Below are 20,717 nucleotides of genomic sequence, written 5' to 3' on the forward strand. Positions count from 1 at the left end.
GACGACTGGCTGAGATTCTGATTCTATCATCTACCTAGAAACCAGCGTCTTTGAAAAATCCAAGGGAGCCATGGAGCAGTTCATAACCTGCTCCATTGTTTCCTAAGTAGCAAGGCTCTTGAATGTTTAATGAACAGCTAGCGCTGTGTGTCTGCTGCTGTGTCTTCTTGACAAACAGCTACTTTGTTTTACAATTGATAATGTTTTAACATCTTGGCCTCTGTCTGCCCTCTTAAACGTCAGTGAGGAGACGGATCAACCGGGAGGCTCGCTCAGCACTTGATGTGGAAATCAGATCTGAGTAACAGCAATATTAATAAAAGATCTAATTTCTCGCCACACTCCAACAACTGTGCGCCTTTCATGTGCTACACCATGGGTATCAACCGCAGAGAGAATAACGAGCAGCAATTATCAGCCAGACTTCATCCTCATGCTAATGGTGTTGGTGTTTTATTTTTAAGCTCAAATTAAAGTGTTAATGACTCCATTCTTGTGTCAAGAGGAACTCTGTGTTCGGTAGGCAGCAAATATCCCACGACGCTGGGAACAATACAACACACATGAGCAGTAGCCTGAAGCACAGCCAATGACGCGGACATTAGCAGTGAGATGTCTGTAGTGTAAACTTTAAATATTCGTATTGTAATGCTTGTGTTTTTATCTACCATTTAGCCCGGTATCCAAAGATAAAAAACGAATAATAATCCAAACAGTGCATGTCATTAACGCATGTATGGGTCAGTCATTGTGCACAATACATCCAATGCATTCAAAATAAAAGGTATCTCTCATTGTTGCTTAGGGTTTCTTCCTTCGAGTGGGTCGCTTCAAGAACAACCTAGTTCTACGACCCAAGCTAGCTCCAACCCAAGCTAACTACAACCCAAGCTAGCCCCAACCCAAGCCAGCTACAACCAACGCTAACCACGGCTCCGCAGCGATGAGAATTCCCATCCAAAACAATTACCGTAGCCGGCAGAGCGGCAGACAATCTGGCGGAAAGTAGGAAGTAACGAGAGCCGGTCGCTCAGATTGTCGTCCAGGATTAATTATTCAAGGCCCAGATTCTCTATCCAATGACCCCGGTAAAGAACCACAAATAATTTAGCAGGCTGCCACACGGGCATTTGGTGTGAGCGTATGAAGTATCGCCTCTCCCCTGGTATCACAAGAGGCATGTGAACCTCTGTTTGGGGCGGACATCTGTGTGACGCCAGCTCTCGTGGGCATTGATGGGATGGATCAGGGAACAGAGGGCCATGATATGCTGCCCCCCCCCCCCCACACCTCGTCCATTCACTCATTCACTAATACAGACTATCCACATCAGCCAAAAGAACAAACAGTAATGCATGCGCCCTTGTTGGAAAGGTGAGAGGCTCTATTTAAGAATTGTAACATCACTTTAATTAACATGAAAAAGTCATGTTTCTACAACATCATAATTCATGAAAAAGTATAAGGTACATAGATTAAAAGAATAATAATGTATTAAAATAAAAATGCTCCCTCAACCAAAACGCCATGTTGAATCTTATTGAAATGATTGTGTGTTGTGACCTTGCACTTAAAAATAGTACTTTTATAATATTATCCTAGCTACTATTGTTGTATACAGGAAATGGTTTAACCTAGTGATTGTTAGTGCTTGGCACTTGGTTCTATGAACATCCTTTTACTGTACCGACAGCGATATATTGTTGTTTCTCATTCTTCGGACAAATGAACTTACTGTAAGTCGCTTTGGATAAAAGCGTCTGCTAAATGCCCTAAATGTAAAGAAATGTATCTAGTGCTTACAGCAGGTCTGCTACTGCAGCTGGGTCGCGCCCAACCTGCACTCGCTCACCTCTCTGACCTTTTTCCACTGGGTTCAGGAGGTCGTACCACTTTAACACACTGCTGCCCTATTACTTTTAAGAGGTGTCATGTATGGGAGTCTACCACTTGGTGTGGTCCCATAACGAACAGAAATACACTGGCAGTGACCCAACGCTTGAAAACTGCCCTCAACAACACCAGATTTAATTTGGTTTGTTTGACTTATCTAAGACTGCAACAGGGACTCTTTACCTCATGGGACGATATATCTTCATCAGCCTGTAACTTCAGATCTGTCCCCTGTCCCTGATTTCATTAATATAGATACAAATCTGTACAACTTGTCCTTTTTTTTCTGGTCAGCCTCGCTATCAGTAGTGTGAACAAATTGATATGTACTGTAATTCTTTCCAATGCGTGAAATGGGATAAGAACATAAAACATGCAGTAACTTTGTCTTTGTTCTATTGCTCCTATAACACAACCTACGTCATTTTCACAGACACAGGACGACAGGGTTAACAGAGTGCATAAAGGGTAGAGATAAAGGAGTTTGGACCGTGCTTTGGTGCTTGTTAATGACTAGCGTGTGTTGTGTGTGTGTGTGTGTGTGTGTGTGTGTGTGTGTGTGTGTGTGTGTGTGTGTGTGTGTGTGTGTGTGTGTGTGTGTGTGTTCATATGTGGATACATATATGCATATGTGTGTCTGTGTGCGGCCCCCAACCCATTTGTGTGTGCAACCAAAAGCTTTTGGTGAAAATGTGTTGGCACCTGTGTGCGTTCATACGTATGTGTTGCGCGTGTTTTTTATCTTTGTGAAAAATAGTTTTTCTTGATCTTGTTACTGGTGATTGGGGTCTGAGAGACCTCACACTGGGCTGGGGAAGTAATTTCCACTGGCAGCCATGCCCTGTGAGCATGTGGGGACCCAGTGAAGTGGAGGAGGAGGAGGAGGAGGAGGAGGAGGAGGAGGCGGAGGAGGATGAGGTGGAGGAGGAGGAGGAGGAGGAGGAGGAGGTGGAGGAGGAGGAGGAGGAGGAGGAGGAGGAGAGAAGAGGGGGAGGCCAAGTCTTTGTTTGTGTCAACCAGCACATGTCTGCCTGTGTGGCACTGCAGTGAGTCTTGGCTTTGGGGAGATGATTGTTATAGCACTGGTGTTGGCTTTAAAAGATGCCTTTTAATGGGAATACGTTTCACAGGCAAGGGGCAGAGCTAGGTTTAAGGGAAGCCAGTGTCAGAGCAGTGGCGTAGCCTGGATATGCAGGCCCCTGCTGGAGCTGGGAGGAGGACAGTTCAACTGTGGAAACAGCCTGCCATCTGCTGACAGTCGCGAGCGCGACATGAATGCTTTGGAAAACATATCCCCAGCAGAAACTGGTTGACATACAGACATGGGAGAAATGATGTTGTGCCTTAAACATTGATTTTTATTTCTGTAGGTCGATAGTTCAAATATATTTTTATAGAACTAAATGTCAATATATATATCAATGTACACACATTTTTCAGCAAGTTTTTTTTTTCTTGCTGTAAAGCCATGCACTTTTTTTTATTTTACCCTCTCGAAAAAATTGAAATAGCAGATCTATATTTATTTTGTAGTTATTGTAATTATCTGACCTTCTGTTTTCGTAATTATCCGTCTTCCTTCACAGCATTTATTCAGTATACCAACACTGTATGTTTGTCAACCATGTAACCTTGTTGTAAAGAGGGTTAATTAAAGATTCACTCAATACATGACCTTTAACTGTTTACCTGAGGCACTTAAAACACTCTTCCTTAATGAATTATGTAAGCAAGACTGTGTGAACAACCAGCATTCTGTGCCCTAATGTGTTTGCCAAAACCACAGTAAAGAGCAGGCCCTCCTATAAGTGGATAGGGTACCTCTGTTCTGCCCGCGGTAAGTGTCTAGTTTAATTTAATTCAATAATCCTGATATAAATGAAATAAATCCCTTTTGGGACACCCATTCCATGAGTGGTGTGATAATGTGAAATGAGGTTCACAGAGAAAGAAATTAGGACATTATGGTTGATTGAGCTTTTACAAAAAGCAGAAAAATTAATACGGAGATATTCTTTATGTTTATAATTTTGCTTTAATGAATGAAGGCATCCATGTGGAAAACAATCAGAGCTAAAAATGGATGACAGCGATTGTGGGCTTAGTGAGGGAACACATTAGCATTTTTACCCACTCCCAATGCAAATTGTTTCACTTAAACTTTTAAAATACCATTTTGTGTTCTGACTTAATTTTAATAAGTTGGAAGATAAGGAAGCCACAGCCATTGACTTGAGAATTTACTCATTATAACGATGAAAGGAAAACGAGGAAATTGAAAAAAACTGTAGAGAACATGATCTTCTTTGGGAAAGAATACATTTTGTGGTAAAGCAAGAATATCTTAATATAATAACAAATCCATATTTGTGATAAAACATCATGCTTGTGTAATGGGTTGCAGAATTATATACAAATTAGAATATGCATGAGGACTTATATTGAAACCGTAGGAAAAAGGCCAACACATCAAGAAAAATGAATGGATGAAAATGAATTCTCCTAAATATATATTATTTAATGTCAGCATTCAAGCTATACCTATTAATAGTCAACCATAACAACACTGCAAACCAACATTAAGCAAACCTCAGCAATGCAAAATCATACAGGCCCTTAAACTACATAAACTCTTATTTAAAAAAATATATAATATGATACAAATATAATAATATATTTAACAGTTTTCATTAATTAAATATATGACTTAAAAGAGTCCGGTTTTAATACACTGTGCAATACAATAGCTTGACAATCACACAAACAAAGCTTTGTGACCATGGAGTGAACTGCAGGAGGGATGCACTGGAGTAGAGTTGTTGTCTTAGGCTGCCCTCCAGTGATCAGACGTCATATTATATACATACTGGAGCATCTCCTAAAGACTACATCCTATTGCTCTTATTTAACTCACTCAGACGGGATTCTTACTGCGCGTCTCTCTTGCCATCGCCGTCTCTTGTAAGTCAGATTGAAAGAGTTGTCCTTGAACATCTGTCGTTGAGCCAGGCCTTCCCAGGCAATCCGGCTAATGGCCCTCAAAGATATCTACATAAACATACACGTACATAAAAATGTTTCCAATGAGATTCGGTCATTGACTGGCTGCTAATCAATGGTGCAGCTGCATCGGTTGATGAATGTTCGGGGAGCACAGGGTGAGATATATGCAGAGATCGATGACTGCCACTTGGCGGGCTGCAGGCTGAGTGACAGTCATGGCTCCGCCGGGAGTCAACATTTTACATGCGAGCGAGGCCGTGACCACTGGGCGTCTTGGCAAATGGATCGTGTGAACGCACCATTTAGACACTGACGGCCAGGGTGTCCATCGACTACACAAGAAGGCCCGTAGAAACTCTTGTAAAAAAACACACACTGGGAAGGACACTGGGAAACTGTTTCTTATTCTGATTATTTGTGTTATTATGGATATGGGAAGAACAATAAATACGTATAAAACGCAAACAATTCATAATTAAGGAAGGGCATAAAAAAAGTAAATGCTGTTGATTAAAATAGCTTTCCTCAAATAACTGTTAGAGCAAACATTATAGACAGCCTGTTATCCACAATACATTGATTGATCTATTTAAAAATACAATGTTTAAAACATACTTTTTCCCACGCTGGAATTAACTCAGTTATTTGTATACACTGGGGCTCACATTTAATAGTTTCAGATGCATTTGGGGCATCATAACTAATGTCATTTAGTATCAGTGTTCATTATTAATCACAATCTGGGCATGTTAACCTTAATTATATTGTAAGGTAGCATTTTATGGATCAAAACAAACAATGCTGCTTAATTTTTCTTGAAATAAAGAATATTGTTGTCCCACTCATTACTCTCTGACACGATAGAACCATGTGCAATGTTTCAACAGGATGCTGTGTACGTACAGACGTATACGAATTCGTTGTGATGTTGCCTGAAATATATTTAGCATCCGGGCTTAGAGCAGTAGAAGTGTCTGCATCTGACAGACCCAGCCAGGCTTTTTGGATCACTTCTGCTACCAAGCAATATTCATGAATGTAATTTCCAGCGCGCTTTCCTTTTATTAGTTTGGGTGTTATTAAATGAGATTGCTTCATCTTATTAGAATATATTTCCAGGGCCGGTGAATTTGGCTAGGAGCTGGTATTCAAATCCAATAACATGGCCTGTACTTAGTGCATATGGCACTAATAAATGCCAATGTGTGATGCATATGCAGACAGGGCTCTCCCTGGAAGTCACAGCAGGCAATAATAATGCTATGGATGTTCGTACGAGGCGGGTGATGCGTTCCTCCACCTCCCTGCCTCCTTGCTGCTCATATTCCTGCCGAAACCCAGGTTAGAGAGAGAGCCTGGGTGACCTAAATAGAGAGACAGCCTACAACCAATGTGGAGAGGAAGAGGTGGTTGTTGATTTATTTCCATGACACTATTGACTAGGCTGGAAGAAGCCCGGAAGACTGCATATTTTATTAGCACAGTGTGTAAAAACATTTTTCTCAACACATAACTAGAGGGCCCCTAGGAAATATACTTCTAGACTCCTAGGTTCTGTATGTGTTTCCCTCTCTGGTATCAAAGGTACTATCAAGAGAAGCAGATGTCAGAGCAGACTGAATCAGATACGCTCACTTAGTATTACAATAGTTGCCTAGTGTCCCATCAGAGTTCTAGCAGCGTCCAAACTTTACCGTGACTCCTGTACTTTATCAGCAAAACCCGACAACTGGTCCTGCAAAGGTTGCAGATTAGGCAGCTTAGACACGGCGAATAAGTGACCTTTACTTTTATTACGAGTATTTCTATTTCATCAATGGATTTCTTTTTCATTAGTTGTGTAAAATGCCAGACAGTGAATAGCGGGGCCAGCGGAGGTTTGCTCGGAAGATTACCCTCATCCTTCCTGTCTTCCGTCTTCACTGGGGCTCCGACAATCGGAATTAATATGCGCGTCTCTCTCTCCTCCGTTTATAGGCTGAGGTTTGCCAGGTGACTTTATCAGGGGTAACATTATCGAGAGCTTTGCCGCCAGATCCTTCATCACGCTGGCGTTCAAGTTGCCCGAGCACTTGTCACTGTCAATCACACCAGTGATAACACACACATGATTCTCTCATTTGGTTTAATAAAATCTCCGGGCTTATTTGAACCGCTGCAGTCATTACAGCAAATAATTGCTGCATTGAGGTTTTAGCCAGGCCAGTGCCCGAGGGATAAGGCGAGACTATTGCCACATATGAGGGATACGGTTGATTTTTTAACCTTTACTCCCTCGTTGTTCATATTCCTAAAATGAATTTTGCATTTGAATCCAGCTCTGGCTTTCTTTATTCAAACTAACATTGTTATTACTTATTATCTGCATGTGAACTCATCTGTTTTCACTTTTTTTTTCTTTCTTCTGTCACAGAGGATATCACCAGGGGCTTCCAATGGCAATTTTTAACTGTCATTTAAACCAAATTGCAGATCTGAATTGGCGAGCCTGACATTCTCTGAAGGGATGATCTGACAGGAAGCATAAGTTGTGAGCATATTTCAGCTCAGGTTCCAATTTCGGCGTCACCCTTGGAACCGTATAAGCAGAGAATGCTATTGAAAATGGGACCATATAAATCTTTTACCGACAAGCATATTCAGAAACCCAGAGTGATTCAATCAGATCACTGATAGATGCCAAATTGACCCGTGAACTCTGATGGCGGGTCACATTATCTCCTCCCAGTAATGTCCCCAGTAGAATGGCCTCCAGCATGACTCACTGGGAACGAATACCATTCTGATGATGAGCCCAGTGCTTATAGTGGCTTTAAGAGGCAGCGGGCTACCATTCCCCATTCCACACTCAAAATACCCAGACACACTTTATTTGTAACATTTGTATATATATATATATATATATATATATATATATATATATATATATATATATATATATATATATATATATATATATATATATATATATATAAATATATATATATATATGCATTGCAAATAACATCAGAGTTGATGTTGAAATGTGGAGGTTTAATTAGATGCAAAATGTTTCAAGATAAGTGTAATTCTTAATCTAGGTTGAAGAGGTCACTGTGTCACGCGGTTAATCCAATCTCCCTCTTTAATTGCATTCATTATTGCGTGTGTATGACCAAACAAGGTCACAGTCGTTAAGTAGACAACAAATGAATGGCAAAGACAAAAAACTCATTACAACAACAACAGTGTGGGGAGCTGTGGCCTTGTTTGTGTCTGACAGATGATCTCAATGTCGGCAAAGTCAAAAGCAGGCATAAAGTTATTAGTTTTGAGGTGGTCTTTGATTTGTCTGTGTCAAAGGGGGGATGGTAACCTCTCCCCACTGGCTGCCCCAATGAAAGAGCAGGACACTAATTAGCTTTGTCAGTGAAGTGTACTTGGCTAATTATACAATGAGACAATAATGGAGTCAATAATTTGTATTTACTCTGGAAGTTGGACAATGTCATTTTTCCCAATTAATGCAATCACTCATGCGTTAAATTAGTTTTTTTTCCTGAGATAAATAATTATGGGTAATTGTTCAGAAATCAATCAATCTCCAGAATGAAGTGCCATTGAAGCGTGGTCCAAACTTCTCAATGTGTGATGGCTATGTCAAATGGCTTGGATGTGCTGTGCCACAGGGGACCCAGCGATTTAATGAGACAATAACAATGAAGACATTGAAGACCATATTAACAGATTAAAAGATAAACATCTTGAAATATACTGTTATGTTTAGGTCATAGATTGAAAACAATGCATTGTAAAAGGAATGGGATGCTATACTGTGATTTAGGCATCGGAACATATCTGACAATGAAAAGGGATTCGAATTATGTGATGTGCTTGATTTCTGATCATAATTTATATTTATTTGACAATCAAAAGGAATTTGAATGATGTGGGTTATGAATAAACAATGTACTTGATTTCCGTTCACAATTCATCTTTATTTATAATTTATAAACTCAATACATGGTTACATTGTATAATCTGTCAATGTTTTGCGAAACTGGCCACTAGATGGGGATTGCCTGAAGATTTATATTTGTTTAGGGCAGGGACGTGTGCAATATTTCTCTGGACATTCTTGTTGAGATGCTGGATTAGGATGAAGTCTAATGTCTTTTAAAATGCAATACACTATAACAATAAAAAAGATAATACAAAATACAAATATTATTGTTCTGATTATTATAATGTGATACAGTCTGCTGGATTTAGTTAATGTCAGCACTAAACTAAATATTTCTTTAGCCGAACAACCATTGGCATCCAGCCAATAGCAGCGCTCAAACCGGACTTGAAACGCCCCCTCGACCAGTAACATTGACTTCCGTTTCCTCTGTCAAATCACTTAGTTAGCAAAACAGCTATCTAGCCTGTGTGTGTTAGCTGGGTGACAGCTTGGAAAACCTCTGGCCGTACGGAGAGAAGTGGATCCGCCCGGAGGCTGACATCTCTCCCCCGGTGAACACCTCGTAGCGGACGGTGAGTCGAGTAAATGTCGTCCACGTTGACGTTAAACGCTACTTCGGTTAGCTCTGGCTGTTAGCTCGCTGTGCTACCTCTAGCGTCGGGTGACCTGGATGGAGCAGCTGAGCTACTGCTGCACACCGGGGGTTTAAAAACAGGACACCGTGTCAACATGACACCGTGTCACCGTCAGCCTCGGTCCTGAACCTTTTCGACTACGTTTAAATCGCAGTTTGTATAGAAGTTCGCATGTGAAGCTAAGTGTTGCTAGTGTTGTGTTCTGCTGCAGCTGGTTGAGCGGCTTTAAAGCCCCGGTCTGAGGGCAAAAGTCCTCACCCTGTCATCAACAGAATAATCACACATTACCTCCGGCCAGCAGTCCTCACCCTGGCATCAACTTGTCCGCAACATATCGCCTTGTTACAACGGAATAACCACACCATGTTACAGGTAGAGGAGGCTTTAAAGGCCGGGACTGAGGCCAGCAGTCCTCACCCTGTCATCAACATGACATCATGTTACAACAGAATGATCACCCATTATCTGTGGCCAGCAGTCCTCACCCTGTCATCACACATGCCCTCAACCTGTCACAGCAGCATGATCACCCCATTGTCCAGGTGGGGGAGCGGCTGTGGCCAGCAGTCCTCACCATCTTATCACCATGTCATGTTACTACAGAATGATCACACCGTATGACAGGTGGAGGAGGCTGGGTCCTCGTTCTTAGGGACACAATGTCCTTAATCACAATGTAGTCCGTAGTCTGCTTCAAGGGCTGATAATGGTTCCAAGTTCCGACGCAACCAAGGACCATGCAGATTTCTCGACGCAGTCGGGAACCTGTTTTGGTTCTGCGTCGGGTTTTAGTTAGCGGACCAATCACAGCCCTTGCTGCTGTGAGGCGACGGAAGGTTCCATTTTTTTGGGAGGCGCACATCAGACCCTTGCGGTGGACACAAGGAGGGTCCACAAAGACATGATGGCTCCGTAAACCCCCTTGCGTTGCGTCAACTTGGAACCATAATCAGTCCTTTAGAAATGCATTGCCTTTGTGCCTATGAGCAGATTGGCAGGTAGATCCTCTCCCAACCCAATGTCAGTCGCTTCTAATATGTTTTTGATACTGGTGGTCTGATTTGCTAAACCTGTCAATTTGATTACCAGACTCGAACTCGGATGGCAGCAGCAGCAGCACTGGTTGTCGTGGGACCCACATAGAGAACAAGGGACCCAGGTTCTACCTCCAGGTGATGAGCGTCAACCCCTTCTGGAGCATGTCTACCAGCACCAGTCGCAAGGTGAACCTCCACAATGCAATGCAACCAGTGCAGCTTCCTTACCTGTTTCACTGTTTGCTTTGGTTTGATCTTGGTATTGGTATAAACACACAATTCTTCAGCTCCACAATGAACTGTAGTATGATGCACATCCATGCTATCTAATGCTATGGAATTGCACAGCATTTTTTTTCTACATTGTCAGTTTATGCTGGTGTTAAACAAGTCATATTTGTACAGAGTTGTGATAAGAAGGACAAGAACACTATTTGATATTTGATTTCTAACTCTTCTTTACCTTTCTTTAAATTGTTTATTTCTTTAACTTGTCATTTTACAATTAAATATCCTAAACTTTTCTGCTGCTACTAAACTGAACCTATATAGACCTCAAGCTTTCTTGGGTTGAAAGTATTTTGTCTTGATCAACTCCCCATGTAAATACCAGTGTCTCAAGTTGATGTAACGATAAACAAGAGGCTGCTACAATCTTTTCACAGATCAACTTTTCCTTCTGCAATGCTGCTGCTTTAAGCTCACACAGCTGTGACAACGACTTCCTGACCCCCCAGACAGTCGGCATGCATGTGCTGTTTGGGGAGAGGGAGGCCAGGGGGAATGAGGGCAGACCTCCTGCTAGGGCGGAAATCGACCTGCCCCACCCTTACTTTTTTTTACAAAAAAAACAATCCCTGGCTTTGTGAATGTCAAGACGGCATCATTGGTTCAGAGCTCCGTACTCAGACTGCATTCCAGCCATAGCTGTGTTACTGACCGTTGTTCGGGGGTAGGCGCTGTTCCTTGGCTCAGAGTTAGGGCTGCCCCGTCACTCACACTGGGTGAGGGCAGCCTGCTCCGCTCTGGTCGTCATGTTGCCTCAGACGTGCTGACAAACCAGTCAGCCAAAGAGCGAGACTGCCTTTTTGTTTCCCTGCCCTGTTATTGAGTCTGAATGCATAGGCTGTTGTACTCAGGTTGACCCTCCTGGGTCATTGGCTATGAAGGTATTATTGTAGCTAAAGTCTTTAGCACCTGTAACTGCAGATTTTGAGTGCGTACACTAAAGTCAAAAATGTGTAACAGTAAATTTGAAGTCGTAAATATTTATTTTGCATGTGTACTCTAAAGTCACAAATGTGTAACAGTACATTTGATGTCGTAAATATTTTTTCTACCATTGTAAACACTAAATAGGGTCTACGAGTTCACAAATCTGTGTTACAGATGCACAAATCCTATCCTGTGCATCACAACTTCAAGAGTCATGCAATTGACACCTTTGCTACAATCATTGCAGTGCAGTTGGTGCAAAACACATTCGCACACCCGTGTCTCATAACCTGAGAACATGCACAAAATGTGTGCATTCGTAAACCTAAATGTGAACTAATGCATCAGAAGTTGCACATCTGTGAAAAAAGTCCATCGTTACAACTGCTCGAATCTGCTCCTGCAAGTCTCAGCTGTGTTTTTTTTTGCAGGTAGTTTTGCAACACGTCTAGGTGGTACGCGTGTAGCAAAAGTGATTTGTATCCGTATGAGGCAGAGCGTCCATGGGCGGGACAAAATTGCAGCAGTAACCAATGAAAGTCGCTGGCAGGGGGTGCATTTTTCAAACTACACTGGGACCATCATAGCAGACCATTAAAATACATTGAAGGACATTTGCGGCATGTTAATGCAATAATTTGGGGGGAATTCAGTTGAACTAAGTAATTTAATTTGACATAATGTAATATACCGAATACCGTCGTGTAGGATGCCCTCTTGTCTACTTTCAAGACTCCAGAAAGTAAGAGTTTGCTTGGATGGTCCCAGTGTAGTTTGAAAAATGCACCCCCTGCCAGCAACTTTCATTGGTTAATGCTGCAATTTTGCCCCGCCCACGCACGCTCTGCTTCATACGGATTATGAATCACTTTTGCTACACTTGTACCACATAGACATGTTGCAAAAGTATCCGTGAGAAAAACAACAGCTCTGACTCGTAGCAGCAGATTCGAGCAGTTGTATCGATGGACTTGTGCTCGCTCATTAAAATGCTCATTGAACATAGCGATCTATATAATTTAATTTGTGAGGAAATATTTCACAGATGTGCAACTTCTGTTGCATTAGTTCACATTTGGGTTTACGAATGCACACATTTTGTGCGTGTTCTCAGATTATGAAACGCGGGTGTGTGAATGTGTTTTGCACCAACTGTGCTGCAATGATTGTAGAAAAAGTGTCAATTGCATGACTCTTTGAAATTGTGATGCACAGGATAGGATTTGTGCACCTGTAGCACAGACTTGTGAACTCATAGACCCTATTTAGTGTTTTCAATGGTAGAAAAAATATTTACGACATCAAATGTGCTGTTACACATTTGTGACTTTAGAGTACACATGCAAAATAAATATTGAGGACTTCAAATTTACTGTTACACATTTGTGACTTTAGTGTACACATACAAAATCTGCAGTTACAGGTGCTAAAGACTTTAGCTACAATAATACCTTCATAATTGGCCTGGTTAGTTGGCCGGTCCCATTTATAGTTTCAACAATGTAGCAAGTACGGTACTGGACACTCACTGGTCAAGAATGTGTCAATTAAGTAGCTGTCAGTAATGTCTTGCCTCAACAATCAATGTTAACAATTAGGTTTGCATCTACATTGCTACTGCTCATATTTAGTGTTTATTTTATTTATTTTTATTTGTTAACTTATTTATTAATAAATGACGTCTAGTCTAATCTTAAGCTACAACCGGAGAGACACAGCTGGTGGTCCGCCTCCACGTGTTCACCTGTTTGTCTCCCCCCCCAGCAGAGAGCTGACGATGGGGAGGAGCAGGGCAGCCAGGGCGAGCCCCGGGCCAGCCCCGCCCGCCTCTCCTTCGGGAAGAAGCAGCTCCCGGCCATCCCCAAGAACGCCGCCCCCGTCACCAAGCTGACCGCCACGGCCGTGGTGCCGCCGGCCACCAACGGCACGCACGCCTCCTACGGGCCCTTCTACCTGGAGTACTCACTGCTGGCCGAGTTGTAAGTGGCGGCGGTGCTCCGGTTGGTTCACGCCTTCTTTAAAGGGCCCCCGTTATGCCACCAGGTGTGGGTGTGATTACTAGTCGTTTGACATTCTGCCTTTGACCTGTGCCTTAGTGACATCACAAGTGGGAGGGTCCACCTAGATGCATGATGGATAGATGAGCAACATTTGCTTAATTCCACTTGGTAGGCTGGTCCATCCATCATACCTCTAGGTGGACACGCCCACTTGTGATGTCACTAAGGCACAGGTAAAAGGCAGAATGTCAAACGGCTTGTAATCACACCCACACCTGGTGTCACTGATGTCACTAAAACACAAGAAAAAGCAGATTTTCTTGTAATGGCTAATCACACTCACACCTGGTGGTATAATATGGGCCGTTTTAAATGCTTTACCCATAACCGTGGTTTATGGGCTTTGTGGGTGTAACCGTGTTTCTTAATATGGTCTTCGATCTCTGCAGCACACTTGTGATAAGGCAGAAGCTGCCTGGAATATACGTCCAGCCGTCCTATAAGTCTGCATTAAGTAAGTACAAATGTAAAGCATTTATTTTATGCAAGTCTTGTCAGCAAATGTGGATCCAAATCTTGCCATCTAAAGCAGCGCCGTTGAAGTGTCAAGTCGTGCTGTGCTTTGTTGCTGTTTTTCAGTGTGGTTCGGAGTGATCTTCATCAGACACGGCCTGTACCAGGACGGCGTCTTTAAATTCACTGTTTATATCCCGGACAACTATCCCGATGGGGAGTGTCCTGTGAGTAGTACGCCTCCTCATTCACATCGTGGTCTGGGTGCAGGATGAGGATCAGGGAGGGGGTTTTCCCCCCGGTCGACCTAGACTGGGTTCAATCCCCAGAGTCCAAAGACAAACTGTAGGCATCGAAAGACCCGCGCCTCCCCTACAGGTTTAATGTAAAGTCAGGTTTACGGTGAATTAGGAAACACGTCTATACGACGTGTTTCCTAATTCACCGTGAACCTGACTTTACATTAAATGTACTTGGGTCGGTTTGCATGGCAAACGCCTGCCTCTGCACAGAAGTGACGATTTCTGTGTACAGGTCTGGGATTCGTCCTAGCTGATTGCCATCCAGCTTACAAAGACCAATCAGAGTCTGTTGTTGTTCTAGGAGGCGGGTTATAATGCAAAAGATGTGATAGACAAACTGCCGTGCACTCTGCTCATTTAGATTTTTGTATAGATTGGCCTATTGAGCCTTATCTTTGTACATCTGCCTGCACACATATCATTTAATAAAACCACCATCTTCATCCCCCATCAAACATGGGTACATTTATTATAGCCTACTAAAATATCAGCCTGTGTGCAATCTTGTAGCTAGACAACCAAACTGTTATCGGAGTGAAGCCTTGATGATGGTCTAAATGAGGCAGTTGACTCATGCACGCTTCAGACTGCGTCAAAACAGGTTATCAAGCCTTACAGATTAGGGCTGGGCAATGATTCATTTCAGAGTTTTTTAATTCATAAGCATATTGTGATGTTTATCGTTAAGTCTGCTGTTCTTCTACGTGGGTTCCAATGAGCTCAGCTTGCTTGTCATTACGTAAGTCTGATTGGGTGAAGGCGTTGTCTGTCAAGGCAGGGCTCCGGATCAACTGCTTATGGCAAAAGGCCAGACTCTTGTGAAAGGGACTGGTAAGACATCGTTCGAGAGACCGGTTAGACCAGTCCGGGTCTCGGCTGGTTGGAGAACCGTTCATTCATGTGTATTTGACTGTAGTCAAATGTGACATTTAAATTGTACCTTAGAGGAACATTCCAAGGTTTGCCTGTGAACCGTTTGTTTGCCTGCGTTGTGTTTCAGAGAGTGGTCTTCGACATCCCAGTCTTCCATCCACTGGTGGACCCAGTCTCCGGAGAGCTTGACGTCCGCAGAGCGTTTACTAAATGGAGGTGTGGATCGGATCATCTTCCCTGAGTTCTGTTGATGTTTTATTAATGAACACAGCCGGCTTGAGTCATACTGTCTGGCCGTTGTTAGTGGAGCCGCTAGGTGGCTGTGTGGAGTCAAATACGTTCAAGCCCGTTCTGTAGCCCATTTATCCGTTGGTCTCACTGGAATTCACTGGCCTACATATAAAGAATTGTGTCACAGGACCATTTGATTCTGTATGTACACTTACTACATACAAAGATGTCTCCCCTGGAGAAGTCGTAAATCCTCCCTAGTATTTTTATTTATTTTCCTGTTTCAGAATTGGGCACGCATGACATTTACGCATAGTACAAGGTATTTTTCTGGGTGTTTCCCTCAAAACACATTTTCGTTGAAGTACATTTTACCCAGTGTACTGCCAGCCTGACAAAAAGGCCCAGTACGACCCCAGGGGGAAAACAGGTATCCATTTTGCAGAACGTCTCCAGGTCTAGACCCTTCATGTCTTTCTGTGTCCTGCAGACGGAACCACAACCATATCTGGCAGGTGTTGATGTATGCACGTACGGTGTTCTACAAGATCAACACCACGGAGCCATTGAACCCAGAAGCTGCTGTGCTGTGAGTCCCTGACACACCTCCTATCACCTGGAAGGGTTTACCTGTCAGTCATTTAGTCGATGTTTTTGTCCAAAGCATCGATGATGTAGGTCAAGAGCAGGCATGGGCTGGCACTTGTATGTTGTACGTTCTGGTACCTAAAAATACTACTTAGCATCTCACCCTAGCTATCTTTGTTGTGTATTGGGAATCGGTTTACCTAGCCATTGTTAGTGCTTGGTACTTGGTTTTATGAACATCCTCACTCTTCCGACAGCGATATATTGTTTTTTCTCTTGCTTCTGACGATGTACTTATTGTAAGTCTCTTTGGATAAAAGCTTCTGCTAAATGTAAATGGTCAGACATTTTGGCCACAGATAGACTTAGTTTAGACAAAGGATTACTTAATAGGAAACTATATGGCAAGTATGGAGTCGTACACATGAACCTTTATACATTATAATTAGTAGTTACTGACCTCTCCACTGCTGTCCCATTGTTCAACTCAGGTATGATAAAGATGTACAGCTGTTCAAAAGTAAGGTGGTGGACAGCGTGAAGCTATGCAACAGCCATCTCTTTGACCAACCCAAGATCGACGATCCATATGCAATAAGGTGAGCGGCTCGTCTGTATTCCTCCCACCACGGTGGTGAGGACAACACACATCGAGGGGTCAGGGTCACAAAGTAAAACCCCTAGAGTTGCTCCAAAACCGATGCCATGTTTCGGAAATTCCTCAGATACTGCCTTTTGTACCGGCGAGTATGCAAGTCTATGCGCCGATACATCATATTACTAGCTCCTTTACTACACAGGCAAAGATGTTCTCAAACACGTACAGTGTTCTGCTGCGTTCGTTAATGGTCGGAGATGGAAAGTTTGAATGGGAAACGCGTCATCTCCAACTAGAGAGCGGAACGGGCTGCCTTTTTCTGTCCGAGCCTGGCCCGCGTCCGGCAGAGAAGTAACTGAGCCCGACCCCAACTCGACAGGTATCAAGATATATATGTCTGAGCCCGACCCGAGCCCGACACAGTTAAAGTAATTTTTCTCTCACACTAGTAGTGACACGTTTACGTTTGTAAAATGAAAGCACGCCTTTATAAAACGAATTCAAGGCATTTTGGAATTGTCAACCGATCAGTGCAACAAGCGCGCGTTAACACGAGCACAAGAGGCTCAATCATAACTATTCTCTCATGTTTTCTTAATTTCTTCTTAACGTCCTCCATCGCTCGCTGGCATGGCGTTGTCACTTATAGTAGTCAGTGAGCGTGCGCGTGCTGTGTGTGACGCGTGTGGAAAGTGTGCGATGCCTGGCTTGCATGCGTGTTCCGTTGTCACAAGAAGACTTTGGAACACGTGTGCAAGGCTGATTTTAGTTTTTTTTTATTTGAATTGTTTTAACGCCTTATCGTGCAGATGTGTCCGAGCCCGACCCGGACCCGAACATTATTTCTAAATATTTTTCCGAACCCGACCGGGCCGTCGGGTACCCTCGGGTCCCGACGGGACGCCTCGGGGTTCCATGCTCTATCTCCGACCTAGCTGCGTTCAAGCTACCAAGTCTGTAAAACATGGATGCATGAACGCTTAACTACAAGAATACAAATGCATTATTATAATTATAGATAAATGTAAATGTAAATGATCTAGTTCTGAAAAAAAAAAGTGCTTCCAATAAGTGAACCGACAAAACATTGCTGTCACCTTAAGAGAACCCTTCAATAAGAACCAGTGCTATTAGTAGTTACAATGCTAGATGCTGTGTCGGTTTATACTCGGTATTGGCCGATAGTCATGTTCAAGGATCGGAATCGGGAAGGAAAAAATGCTATTTGAACATCTCTAAAAATCACTTTGTTCTCTAGTTTCTCTCCGTGGAACCCGGCTGTCCACGATGAGGCCAAGGAGCGCATGTTTGCCCATAAAGTAAGTTGTTCTCTAAATTAACCGTTGTATAACTAGCATCCTGATTCTATTCACCCCCATTTACTTTAATTCACTCCAGATGTCAATCATTTTAGCTTCTGTCATTCAAAACCATGACAAAGTAGAGTGGTCGTCATTTCGGGAGATGGGCTTAATTATTCTACAATAACTTTGGTTGATGGCCCATCTTTTTAGATTTATTTTTCTGGATCCTGTTTTAACCAGAGCTCCAGCATTCCATAGAAGGGCATGGAAGGGCCCTGAATTGCTCAACAAAGGGTGTGGGTTGAGCGGGTCCTGGGGGGGTGTGTGTGTGTACGTCGAGGTTGTTGTTGTCAGCCGCCGTTCAGTCAGCCAGCCGTAACGCTGCCCTCGTTCTCCTAGAGAAGACCAGAAGATCAGCACAAGGGAGTCCAGGTGACCGGCCTCTCCTGGGTGAAGCCCGGATCCACACAGCCTTTCAGCAAGGAGGACAACTCTCCCCAGAGCTGAGCCTGCAGTTACTGCACGGCGGCCACCAGAGGGAGACAGGGAGCAGAGAGCTGTCCCACCGTTAGCCTCGGCTGTTCCTGTGACCCTCAGCACTTGAGCGGACTTGTTTAACTTGATGTAATTGCTTGGCTTTAAAAGTCTTTTAGGCATCTGCCCAGACAGCTTTAGAATAAGGACACATCTTCGGTATTGTATGTAAATCGATGACAACTGGATGTCTTAGAAATCATTATCGGCTGCAATGCAATCAAAGAGCTCTATCCTTATTTCAGTCGTAGGGACCCCTGCATATGGTTTGGGTAAGGTTGATTACTGTGCCACCCAGAAGGTGCTGAGACGTGAACTAGTTAAAGTAAACTGCGTATATAATGCAGCGTATGGCCGACTTGTGGCCATCGGCCCGACGTTAAATTGAAAGGAATCAGAATGTTCGATGGGATGACTCTATGTAATAGTTCAATTTTTTTTCTATCTTTAAGACTTTTTCCCTTTTTTTTGTTTTTCTTAAATTTTTCTGTTAACGAGTCCATCTTAAATAGTTCATAATATATTTATATCAAGCAGGCAAAGTACTTTTTTTTTAAATGCTAAATTAAATAATCACTTTATTTTGCTCATTTAAAATGTTTGAGTTACCCTTAATGAGTTCATTAAAGGTTTGGTGTGAGTGTGTATATATTCGATGCTGTGGTTTCACAACATGGGTGTTTTGGGCCCAAGTGTCCCAAAACTATTTTCCATATACATTTTTGCAGTGAACATTCTGAGAAATGTGTTCATGGAAAAATGAATGAGAACTTATTTTTAAATCTCAGACATATTTTGCTGTGACTCGTGACCTGTTGGGGGGGCCAGGTCAAACTGAGAGGCAGCCAGGCAAAATTGAGTGATACATGCAAGCTCTCTTTATACATGCTAATTAGCATTTAAAGGAAACTACTTTTTTTCACACGAATGACTGCAAGGATGCTTTTAGGAAATGTGAGATTTGATTATTTTTTTCTTTCTCAAATAAAAGGTATTAAATACATTTTTTCCGTTTATGCAAATTGATTTAAGCATTAAGCATGTTGTTAGCATAGTGTTCTATATGTTTATAACCAGGGCCGGTTCTAGGCAGTAAGATTAGGGTGGGCAGATAGAAATAATAGGTAGCAGAGACGCACGCCATTTTTTGCGTGCTATCATGGGTTCACCATGATAGCACTACTACAGCTTTCCACATCAGTGTTACAACCATCTGCCACCTTATATAAAAAGCTACATATTTAATTTTCAAATTCTTAGAAAAGAATATTGATAAAATATACAGAATAAATTCCACAACAACTTCGTAAAGACACCTCAGAACTTGATGAAATGTCACAGTATCTCTGAATTGAAAATCCAATTCTGCTGGCAGAAATACTGATATTAATGGATTTTCCAGACAAAAGTAGCAAAATTGCAAGGCAAAAAAAAAAAATTTATGTAAAAGAAAAAGAAAGAAACTCGGTGGGTAACTTGGAGGCAGGCTGTCCTGCCCACCCAATTAGAAGCAATACATGTATATTCTATAGTATTAATTAATTGGCTGAATTTTATTTGACATTTTCTTGGACAGTGAACAACAGGTCCATCCGATAGTGGGTCTGGACTTCCACCTAAAAAAACAAAAAAATATTTTCTTCAATTTTGATTGGGTGGGCAGGGCGCACATTTGGGTGGGCTGAGCCAACTCTTGCCCCTGGCTACCGCCGGCCCTGTTCATAACGCGTATGTGCATGAGCTGTGCTAACAGGACCGAACTGGGAAAGCCTCATGAGCTGAAAGGTAAGCAGTTAGCCACAGAAGCTTCCTAATCTAATGAGTCAAGGTAATGGAAAATGACTCAATCAACGCCTCCGCAACCACAGCTCCATGGTTGTGAAATCAAAGTATATAACCCAGACGAACATGAACGCTTGGCAACGCGGTGTTACTGGTCAGAAAGTGCCCTGCAAGTTCAGAGCCTCATTGCCAATGTAGCGAGGCCTCAGGTCTGCTCTGCTGGAGAGAAAGTACCATATGTAATTGCAATTGTTCATGCTGGA

At 42.6% G+C, this 20,717-nt stretch overlaps 1 protein-coding gene across 2 annotated transcripts; it reads left to right on the forward strand.

The window, feature by feature from the left end:
• The first annotated feature begins 9,275 nt into the window (after window positions 1–9,275).
• Window positions 9,276–19,668, forward strand: aktip (akt interacting protein). 2 transcript variants are annotated; one of them, XM_079736569.1, is made up of 10 exons: window positions 9,276–9,414; window positions 10,567–10,700; window positions 13,494–13,708; window positions 14,179–14,243; window positions 14,369–14,469; window positions 15,545–15,633; window positions 16,139–16,237; window positions 16,728–16,835; window positions 18,093–18,153; window positions 18,538–19,668. In XM_079736569.1, exons 2-10 carry the CDS (start codon window positions 10,653–10,655, stop codon window positions 18,643–18,645), a joined length of 894 nt encoding a protein of 297 aa, XP_079592695.1. In that variant the 5' UTR covers window positions 9,276–9,414; window positions 10,567–10,652; the 3' UTR covers window positions 18,646–19,668. The 2 variants fall into 2 exon arrangements, with proteins under 2 accessions (XP_079592695.1, XP_079592696.1); XM_079736570.1 differs by having other exon boundaries at window positions 13,497–13,708.
• The last annotated feature ends 1,049 nt before the right edge of the window (window positions 19,669–20,717 follow it).

The sequence above is a fragment of the Pollachius pollachius genome (assembly GCF_949987615.1).
Source record: "Pollachius pollachius genome assembly, chromosome: 5".
Classification (NCBI taxonomy): domain Eukaryota; kingdom Metazoa; phylum Chordata; class Actinopteri; order Gadiformes; family Gadidae; genus Pollachius; species Pollachius pollachius.

Coding starts and splice junctions, on each gene's coding strand:
- aktip (XM_079736569.1), top strand. CDS start 10,653: ATGAGCGTCAACCCCTTCTGGAGCATGTCTACCAGCACCAGTCGCAAG. Junction 14,244..14,368: donor GTCCTATAAGTCTGCATTAA/GTAAGTACAAAT, acceptor GCTGTTTTTCAG/TGTGGTTCGGAGTGATCTTC. Junction 16,836..18,092: donor GACGATCCATATGCAATAAG/GTGAGCGGCTCG, acceptor TTTGTTCTCTAG/TTTCTCTCCGTGGAACCCGG.